Genomic DNA, 10067 nt, shown 5'->3' with positions numbered 1-10067 from the left:
CGGGCCGCTCGCTACATGTTGTTCCGCTGTCGTTGAAAATAAGAAGTAGTAGAAGAAAACGGACAAGAAGAATTGCGTCCACGATGCAAGCTGATCAGTGGACCACAACCTCATTTCTGGAGGAAGCAACCACGGGGACGCACGATGAACAACGGTCCTTCTTTTCTCCGACCAGCGTACGGCTCATCAGTTTGGTTCTAGGAATCATCGGCACAGTCATACTTCTCCTTGGAATTGATTACATGGTCAGCAGGGTCAGAGAGCCTGGCAAAGCAGAAGTCATTCTCACCACCACTCTCACCAATGCGGATTCTTACGCTGGCAACAACCAAGATGACATTTGCTCCAGGTACGTAAATGTCATTATCCTGAGCATACCGTGGGGCATGACGTCATCTCACGCTAAACGTGGCGCTGCAATCGCCTGAAGGCTGCAACCGCCCACTTGCACCTTATTGCAACAAGCAAGATCCAACAGAACAAGGTACTGAATCTTCAGGTGCGTGGAGGTGCCTTCCAACAACTCACCCCTATGCACCCACGCTTTCAGTACATTGTGCTGCTCTGGTATACAGGATCAGCGCTGACGGAATAAAACACTTCTTACGCGTGACATCAGGAGCCATAAGAGTTGGCTTTGCCTCTTTCGCAACCGGGTGGCGCATAAGCACTACCGAACGCATTTTGCCATATAGTGCAATATTTACAGTAGTAGTACGTCGTGCATTCTGCATACACAGATGACCAAATTCTTGTGGAGTTTATGGCGAATTCGGGTGATCATTTCGTAGCAACTTTTTTGCCAGATCTCGAGCAGTCATGGTCGATTGGTCAAAATGAAGCAATCTCGCATGTTCGCGTGGCGCTTTCCGAGCGCTCAGAATTTGCCAGATAGCACTTTTTTTGCCCGGGCTCAAAACGATCGAGCAGCAGATTGCTCAACTGTATCCGGTGTCGTCACATCCGCACTGCAACGGTGCGAGTGCCCTCATTGGCCCGCATGTTCAAATCACGTGGTTTAGCAGACGACAGAACTCGAAGACTTGCGACCGCGACGCCCCTAGCGTGATCCAAGTACTTAAAACCGCTAGATTCCTAGCAATCATGTTCGGGTGGCAACGGTCACGTGATCCAGCTCGGTCGCCGACCTAGCAATTTCCGACCACTCGGCTGTGTTGCTACGAAATGACCACCCGAATTCGCTATTAATTTAAGGAGTAACTTACGATTTAGGACGCAACCTGGATCAAGTCTGGGCGCCGCGCGTGGAAATTCAAGGAAATATTTTGCGCTCCATCCCCACACATGATGACCATCATGCAGAACTTATATAGGCATAAGTATTGAGATCTTGCATTTTCCGATGAAGGACGTCACAATAGGACGCGACTATATGTGTATAGAGCGTGTTGTACGCAGCAGTGCCGGCATCGTGTGATGACGTCACACAAATAAGACAGCCTTGCTTGACCCAGGCGTCAACACACACTGTGCTCTGCTATGTACATCGTCTCCTGGCCAAAAACGGCTCAGAGCATAATGACCACATCGACAGCTCATCGACAGCTTTGTGGTTCAGAATTATACTTCACCTGTAACGTCACCACACATTGTACGGTTCCCTTGTGGATACATTTTGCAGTATTTCTAATGTGTTTCAGTGAACCCTGCGCGTACGCAGCCCGCAACGTCTCTCTAAACATGAGCATCGACCCGTGCTACGACATGTACGGTCACGTGTGTTCGTTGTGGGCAGCACAGCAGAAACAATGGAGTCGTACGGAAAGGACGACCACTAACTATTACAACCTCAAGGCGATCATCAACGCCGTCCATCAGAGCTATCTTAATCTCTCTGACGCGTACCAGATGCTTTCAAGGATCTACCAAAGATGTCTGAATCCAGACAAAGACGACGCAAAGTTCTTACGTTCCATGTTCTTGGATAATGCCGGTATTACACCGTGGCCCGTCCCGAAGACTAACGTCAGCAATCCAGAAGACATGTCGAAGATGATAGGCAACGCGTTTTACTTCACCGGAGAACACGTCTTCTTGAAGATGGTGCTCCAGGAAGACCAGCTAATTTACTTAGGCGAACCGATCTTGCTGAGGGATGCCCCGGGTGTGGACTTGAAGATGATCGCAGCTGCTGCAAGAATGGTTTTTGCAACGGACACTCCGCCCTTAGACGTGAACCAGGTGGAGGCGGTCCTGGCGAATCACCGAAAGGGTCACGTACCGAATTGGGAGGCTAGTGTTGTGGATCTGGCGGTGCTCGACCATAATTCCAGGTAATTATACTTCAGGCGACTCAACCTGACTAAAATACCAAAAGGTTTCTTTCGTTAATCGCGCGTCAGGGTTGTATAGCACCCGGAAACTGAGCAGTGACTCGAACCGTACCGTAGCACGCAATCGCGGATTGGTTTTGTGTGGGGCACTACGATCACGTTTCTCCGGCCGCTTCGCTGTTACGCAACATGCCCTGCTTTGTACAAAGAAACAATCGACGGAGCGTACTTGTGGTTCCCCAGAACGTGGAGCAAGAGCAGGAGCGGACTGGCCATATATACGTGGACAGTCCGCACCTTACCGGAAAGGCTTCCAGTCGGCCGACAGCACGGTATTCCCTTCCCGTGGGCCGGTCTGAGATTTTTTACCCGGTAAAATATTTCGTCCCAGTCTAGCTCCGGATCACAGACGCTGTGCTTTAGAGGAATCCTCCCTGAATACGTGCTTCGTTCGAGAGAATTCGAAAGATACATGTCGCTAATGTCTCTTCTGCAGAACTAATTTCATGACATTTTTGCAAATAGCGTTCCACACCCAGGACTGGCAAAAAAAAAAGGGGGGGGCGTCGCGGGCCTCTTCAGGGGCCTGCCCGACTCAAGACCTGACGGTTGCTCGCACCCACCAGGAGACGTGAGGAGTGGGCCCGGGCAGGACTCATTCGGAGTCATCCCCGGTGCCCGTAATTTCTCTCGCTGGTCCACACTCGTGGAATATTCCCAGACATTTGCATTTATAAACATGTGTATCCCACATATATAACGTGAGAAAGATGCTAAAAAGGTCTAACAATTCTCATCCTGACCGCAGTGCCCAATGGCGATGGAGAACAGTTCTTGAGGAAGCCTTCGAGCCGAACCAGGCTCTGCGGGGCATCATTCTCGGAGCGCCACATTTCCTCCGCAACCTGCCACATATCATGGGCCAATTGGCGAACCACGAGATACTAAACTACTTGGGCTTTCGCATCGCACTATTGGGCAGCCCGCTTTTACTGTCGGGACTTCAGAAGGAACTCACGGGCCACCTGACCCAAACGGAAGACTTGCCTCTTCCCAGGCTGCAGCAGGACTACTGCGTGCGACTCGTGGAGAAGTACGAGCCCGTGATGTCTGCGTACATTCTGTTCCATCGGCTGCGTAACATGTCGCAAGTGTTCAATGCCGCCGTAGATAACATTCGATCGCAAGCTGAGAGTGCACTGAGGCCTGTCGTTCCGGAGCAAGGACGTCCGTACCTGGACCTGCTTGGGAAACTACATTGGAGAGCTCTGATGCCGCATTGGGTAAAAGTGAAAGGAAACAGACTCACGTATTTCAGCAGGCAAGTTATACCCCTGTCACACGGGCATTTTCGATCCTGCTCGACCGAACCTGCTTGAACCCAATGCACATCGGATGGTGCTACACGGCCGCTTCCAAGCAGGATCGAACTTTGATCCTGCTTGACTCAAGACAGTTCCCATAACAGGATTGAGAATTTCAAGACTGCTCGACGGCCGCCATTTGCATCCTCGACCCCGGTGAACTGTCATAACTTAAGACGGACATGCGCGCGAAGCTACAAATGATGCTTACATTGGTATACGATAAGTTACCACTAATATCGCTGTTATATAGGAAACGCGAAATTAATGAGTCCCGTTTATTCATTTGCACAAGTCAATTATTCAATGCGCATTGAAAGTGGCCGTGTAGCAGCGTCAAAACTCGAGCGTGCTCGGGAAGTTCGATGCAGATCGGATTCGAGAAGGATCGAAATGCCCGTGTGACAGGGGTATTACATTATGAAAACATATCACCATTGTGGAGCTCAACTGGGGCCCAACCATTGACATCTCGGTCCGAGTTTCACAACAGCCTATGTGCATGCGCATGATCTTGAGGCGCCGAAGAGGGTTATCTCGGTCTTCACTAGATGGTGCAGTATGGGGACGACAGAAGTGGAGACCAGTGGGGAGACCGCACGAACGGCGCGAGCTAGCCGGTCCCACCCCGGACCGCGGTTTTGGCCCTTCGTACTACCCACGTGGATTTGTTTGCCGTTGTTAATACACCTTATCAAGGCACGCAGTACAAGTTTTCCCGCAAAGGGGACCAAACCCCCGAAATTTGTTTTGACGCGCTCCGAGGGTGGTTTGCCGGAGAGCCGCTAAGATACGACACGTATGTGAAAAAGGTCCATTAGGGTTCACGACGGCAATGATTTTTCCAGAATCGCAAACAAGGGAATTGGGGAAAGGGAAAAGGGAGATTCCGGAACGGTCCGAAAATATCATAATGGCTGTGTAAATAATATATTCTTCCGAAATGAGGAAGAAAGTTCCTTTTGCAGTCGGGGACTCGTTAGTCTCCGGAAGAGCTGGGAAGCTCAAAACGAAACCGAAACTTCTGAAGGTTCCCTCTCCTACCTCCTGTACCATGCGTGACGTCGCCGGAAGTCCCGTGTGGGCCACCGGCTGTTGCGTTTTCTAACTTCTTCGTGCCACATGGATGACCAATCATCCGCTTCTTCGATTTCGTCTTAAAATATTCGCTGGCGGTAAAAGCAAAACCCACAGGAAGCCTAACACGAGAAATAGCGGTGAGGTGAAGCTGGTGAAGCCCAGTGTTGCTGGACCGCTTTCCCGTGGAGGAGCGCCTAATCACTTAAAGGAAAATATTCCTTTTCAAATTATGTGCGCCACTTGGGGGTGAGAAATTGTATCTACTGAAATATCGTACGGTACGGATTGACGTCGCACTGTTACCTCAACACGTTTTTCGTGCGGAGTTTCCCTTTAAGGGGGTGTTAGGGCTGTAGGCGGGGGTTTGCATAATGCACTGCGCGATGGCCGCTCATTGACGCGAGATGATGGCGAGATACCATTCAGCCACATGATACCGATCATGATGGTACCTGCTGCTACACTCTGAAGAAGGAATGCGCCGGAGCGTGTTCCAACTTTTGTCCAGCACTGTACGAGCCATATAACTTGGGCACGCCACGGCCCACATGTACACGATTTCTGTATCGAAATTTCTCCTACCCCAGCTCTCAAGAAAAATCAATTACACACAGCGGTTTTGTAATTCTATCCCTGTTGCGTAACGATAGTAATATGAAGATTCAAACTGCGTGACTGTCTTCTGCGACGTGGTGTAGTTCTGCGAGTGGATACGTATCGCTCAGGAAACATCTCGCGATGGCCGCTCCCAGTGGCGTATCTAGGGTGTGGCAGGTGTGGACAGGTGCCATGGGCGCCAGGTGAACAGGGGCGCCATTATGTGGTCGGGTGTGAATGTGCCAGGTCAGGCACTCAACCTGGCACATTCATAAACGATCTAAAGCACCCGCCATTAGAGAGGTTGTAGTGTGAAACCTAGTGCGGACCACACGAAAACGCATCCCCAAGGACATTATGTTAACCATGTTGTCATGGGCGCAGGTAGCTCTAGATACGCCACTGGCCGCTCCTATATGCACGGAGACGCAAGCCATATCACTGTTCTCCAGCGCATACCTCCTTGCAAATGAATTAAAGCGAATGTCCTAGGCTCACATTTCGTGATCTGACTTAGGTTCTACGGAGGTCTGGGGAAGTGGGGAGGAGCTCTGCTGTTCGGCTGGATGGAGGATCAAATTGTGAACTCTCACCTGTCCCTCAACGATCCCGCCAAGTACTTTGACCGGGAGTGGAAAGCTGGGTTCCTGCAACAGCGCCCAGTGCTCCAACACAACCAAATCCACATTCCAGCAGCTGCCTTTGACTGGCTTTGGGCAATCTATCCAGTCACTGCTCCCTTGCAGGTATTCCATCTTTCACAGTAAGCGAGCTCGTACCGTTTTTGTCGCCGCAGTACTTGGAGGTAGAGCCCTGCACCATCCGCAGATGGAAGCGGATATCCGCAAGATGCTTGCGGATTCGGATGAAAATTCAGAACTTTCTGCGGTGTGCGAATCGGGTGCGGATGGCGCGAGGTCAGATGCGGATCGGATGCGGATACGAAGGCAGCGGATCGGATGCGGATATACCGCGTGCTGTAATTTTTCCACCAGCAATTTATTTGTATTGCGCTGCGACAGCGAGCGAATGCTCGGGTTCACCTTTGACCATGCACGGCCAAGACGGGAGAGAAGGCATTCTGGCGTCTCGAACCGCGCTAGCACCGACGAGGTAGCGTTCCACGCGTTACAGAAGGCTCTCCGTAACGAGTTTGTTGAAATGTTTACCTTTGCTTGACGTCATGAGTCGTTCCGTGACAGCATGGAGGCATCCGAAATTATACCAACATATGCTTCCGGCGGTCTTTACGCGTCCTTCGAAACGTGCGGATTTTGCGGATCGGATGCGGATGGTGCGTTTTGGTCAGCGGACCGGATGCGGATGTAAACCGTTGTGTGTGCTGCGGATGCGGATCGGATGCGGTAACGGTTGCGCGGATGCGGGTCGGATGCGGATGCCAAAAAACTCATCCGCGCAGGGCTCTACTTGGGGGACAGTATGCTGGACTATTACACATTTGAAGACAGGGCTAGGGACGTCAGCACACCTTATTTTACCTTGTCTTGTCCATAGATCGAAAAGTTACCCATCAAAAAGAACTCGTTACGAGTGAAGTTACCGTGTGAAAAATGTAACTAAGTTAATAACGAAGTTCTTCAGCCTGAAATGTAACATATTGATCGCAGTTACGGAGTTACTTAAAAAGAACGAGTTACTTCCAAGTTACTTCGAACACAAAATAGCACTACACAGGTGCAGCGCGCGTGAGCAGTTGAGTTAGAGCTTTAGTTGCCTGCAGAGGAGTGCAACATGCGTAGATCGTTTTCATTTATGTCCAACAATTCGAACGCTTTGCATCTTAGTCCCTGTGGGCGCACAATGGTTCAGCTTGATTTCAATGGCAGCGGTTCTTACTCCTGAATATAGTACTGTCATTGATTGAATATCACGTTTCATGGCATTTTATGAACCGAAGAACCGAAGAGAAAGCAAGAAAATATGTGGACGTGAGTGAAAAGCGAATTAAAAGTAACTTGGGACTTAGCTTAAGTTACTTTGGCAAAGTTACCTGAAAGAGAAACGAGTTCCTCTGAAAGTTACCACGGCGCAAAAGGAACTTGTCTTGTCTTATTTTTTTCGTCTTGCGGAGAAACGACGAGCGCAGCTGACCTGTAGCACGCGCGCGATCCCTCTCATTTGCGCCCCTCTGCTCCTTCAAAGAGCGCGTATGTGAACAAGGGATGTCCGCGACACTTCGTAACGTTCGCAGTACCCATGAAAAGGGCCAATCAGGTGACTCGTTATGCTGCTAGGCGGTGCGGAAGCTGTTGGTGTTCGGTGGCCGTTCACCGAGGCGAACGTGTTCAAGAGGGAAAACAAATCTAGTCCGTCAGCTCTCAAAATATTACTGCGCTGCAGATAGGATGGCCGGACACGGGGAAGTCACGCTCTCTCCTGCGCCAGATAATATAATCCGTCATACTCACTCTGCTCCCATCTTGGCTGTTACGACAAGGTCGCATGACACTACCACCACCGCCACCACGCTGCGCCAGAAAGTGCGCCTGCGCTCCCCTACTGATGGCGCTGCAGTAGTTCTTCTGGCGCGCTATTGCATCTCCTTATCTCCAACGGCGTATGTAGTTGACGGACTAGATTTCTTTTCCTTCTCAAGTTGAACACGACGACTTCAGAACATCCCAGAGTGCTTTGCGCCGCTGTGAGCTCGGATCTTGTGTATCGGAAAGAAGAAAAGGGCCTCTTGAAACTGTTTCGATTTCTCCTTTCTCGGCAAATAGCGCCCATAATCCACGACGTGTTAAGTTCAGCGAAAACGGAACGTGGACACCTGGTACATGTCGATCTATGTGTACCGAACATGCACATCAAAACGCTATGTCTCTGCGATCCCGCGTTACGAAGCTATCGCAATCCAAAGGTCGCGCGCGGAGGGCGGAATGACGTCTCATGTTCGAGAAAGGAAGCGCATTCTTTTCCGTATCGATGATGACGTAAGCTGTTGCAAAGAGGGAGACGACCGCCGGACCGGTTTCGGCACGGTGGCCCTCGGGAACTTCGGGCAAACGCGCACACCTAAAACGTCACTTCCTGTTCGTCTGCCAATGTCTCTCAGCGTTGTTCGGCGCCACCGTCGACGGTGGCTTAAAAAAAAAAGTGGGACTTTGCGTGACGGCTCTATGGACTGCAACGTATGAAACGATGCCATACATTTAGTGGGTTGCATTTGGTTTCTCAACGGCGTTGTTCGCTCTCCTTACTTGTGCTCCGTGCTCGTCACGCGATGAGATCAGACCGCGCCGGTGGCTGCGCTCTCTGGACGTTTTTTGTACATTTGGCTGCTCAGTGACAAAACACTGCGCATCGACCACGGTGGCTCCCGATAGACTACTTGATGGATTTCGGGTTTGTTTCGCGCCATCCTAAACGTCACTTCCTTGCTCCTTTAATGCCAGTCCTACATCAGACTGTGCTTTAAATTCTAGCTACCACTGGTTGGCGTTCGTCTGTACACGGAGCTTCTGCGGTTCATCTTCGACGAGCAGCAGAGAAATGGCATCTCAAGCAGCTGTGATGATAGTTCTCTGGAAGGCAAGGCTCTGGATGCTGCCCATGCAGCTTACACCACATGGTCTAGAGGCAGTCTGAGACTGGTTACACTGGAGAACGTCCTGCCAGAACAGCTATTCTTTGTCTTCTATATCCTGCATCACTGCAAGGACGACAGCAATTCTTCGGAACAGCTCCAACGTGTTCTGGGAGCCTCCGAGGCTTTTTCTAAGGCCTACAAGTGCAACCCTCCATCTGCTCTGTGCCAGATCAATGCCACGGAAGGGACCCTTGTAGAGTAACTGAGTGACGTAGAAATACGCTCAGTGCAACATACAACTTGTAGTGTCCTCTGTTTACACAGAATATATGATGCCTTCAAAGTGTTTTGTAAGCTAACAATACAGTAGCAGTTGAGTGGCTGGACTCAGTGGTCCTGCGTTTATGGTTTAATGCAGCGGCCTCGAATTCAAATCGAGTTGCGGGTCGCGTTGACATCAGCCTTCATCTAGGATGACCACAGAGGAGAGTAACAACAACGTACGAAAAAGAAATAGCAAAGTCGGTGAAAGAAGAGCAACCTGATTTCATTGACACTGGGTGGTTTCCAGCTAGTTACCTTAATGACTCATCAAAAAAAAAAGCTGTTCCTTTCTACTTTCGCGCGGTTGACAACGATAACTTGTAAGACCGACCGACCGAAGACCGAATTGATGTTCCCGTAATTTGTTGAGGTTCATGAGCACAAGAGGTGCTCACACACTTATGTTCTGCCTAATATGGACAAAGCCATAACTAGGCCATGCAAGGGAAAAAAACAATGCTTGAAAATGATTTCACTCCTAATTCTTCACTGAATTTTTTTGTGGGGGTAGCCGCCTCCTGTTTGGTGGTCAAACTTCCTCGGACTGCAGCCCGCGTGTTCTAGACACTCGGTTTAAATGAGCCCAGAAAGCCATCTCAAATATTTTCTGTTTCTGACGCATTATGAATGGATGTGACTTGTTTTCACAACTAAAACAAAAAAATTCTCTGTATGCAATATTTTTCTTAGAAAGCAAACGCACCGGAACATCGACGCACGCGTTCTCGCCCAACTCGCTCTGCAGGGTGAAGAGGAGGAGGAAAGAAGTCACAGGTGATGCCATTACTGCCACAAGAGCGACCGCGACCTTTTTTTTTTTTTTCCCTTCGCCTCTCTCCCAGTTCTCGCTGTGTAGCA

At 50.1% G+C, this 10067-nt stretch overlaps 1 protein-coding gene across 1 annotated transcript; it reads left to right on the top strand.

The window, feature by feature from the left end:
- On the top strand, nt 1–9197 carry LOC135375463 (uncharacterized). Its single transcript, XM_064608156.1, has 5 exons — nt 1–349; nt 1662–2294; nt 3103–3615; nt 5853–6081; nt 8782–9197. Exons 1-5 carry the CDS (start codon nt 84–86, stop codon nt 9145–9147), a joined length of 2007 nt encoding a protein of 668 aa, XP_064464226.1. The 5' UTR covers nt 1–83; the 3' UTR covers nt 9148–9197.
- The last annotated feature ends 870 nt before the right edge of the window (nt 9198–10067 follow it).

The sequence above is a fragment of the Ornithodoros turicata genome, unplaced genomic scaffold (assembly GCF_037126465.1).
Source record: "Ornithodoros turicata isolate Travis unplaced genomic scaffold, ASM3712646v1 ctg00000864.1, whole genome shotgun sequence".
In the NCBI taxonomy this organism is placed as follows: Eukaryota; Metazoa; Arthropoda; class Arachnida; order Ixodida; family Argasidae; genus Ornithodoros; species Ornithodoros turicata.
The sequence above is the reverse complement of the archived record's forward strand: the minus strand, read 5'-3'. Positions and strand labels throughout refer to the sequence as shown.

Bases quoted from the DNA above. Each gene is read 5' to 3' on its own strand.
- LOC135375463 (XM_064608156.1), top strand. From the start codon at position 84: ATGCAAGCTGATCAGTGGACCACAACCTCATTTCTGGAGGAAGCAACC. The intron at 2,295-3,102 runs GTAATTATACTT...TCCTGACCGCAG, and splicing joins GTGCTCGACCATAATTCCAG to TGCCCAATGGCGATGGAGAA. The intron at 3,616-5,852 runs GCAAGTTATACC...GATCTGACTTAG, and splicing joins AGACTCACGTATTTCAGCAG to GTTCTACGGAGGTCTGGGGA.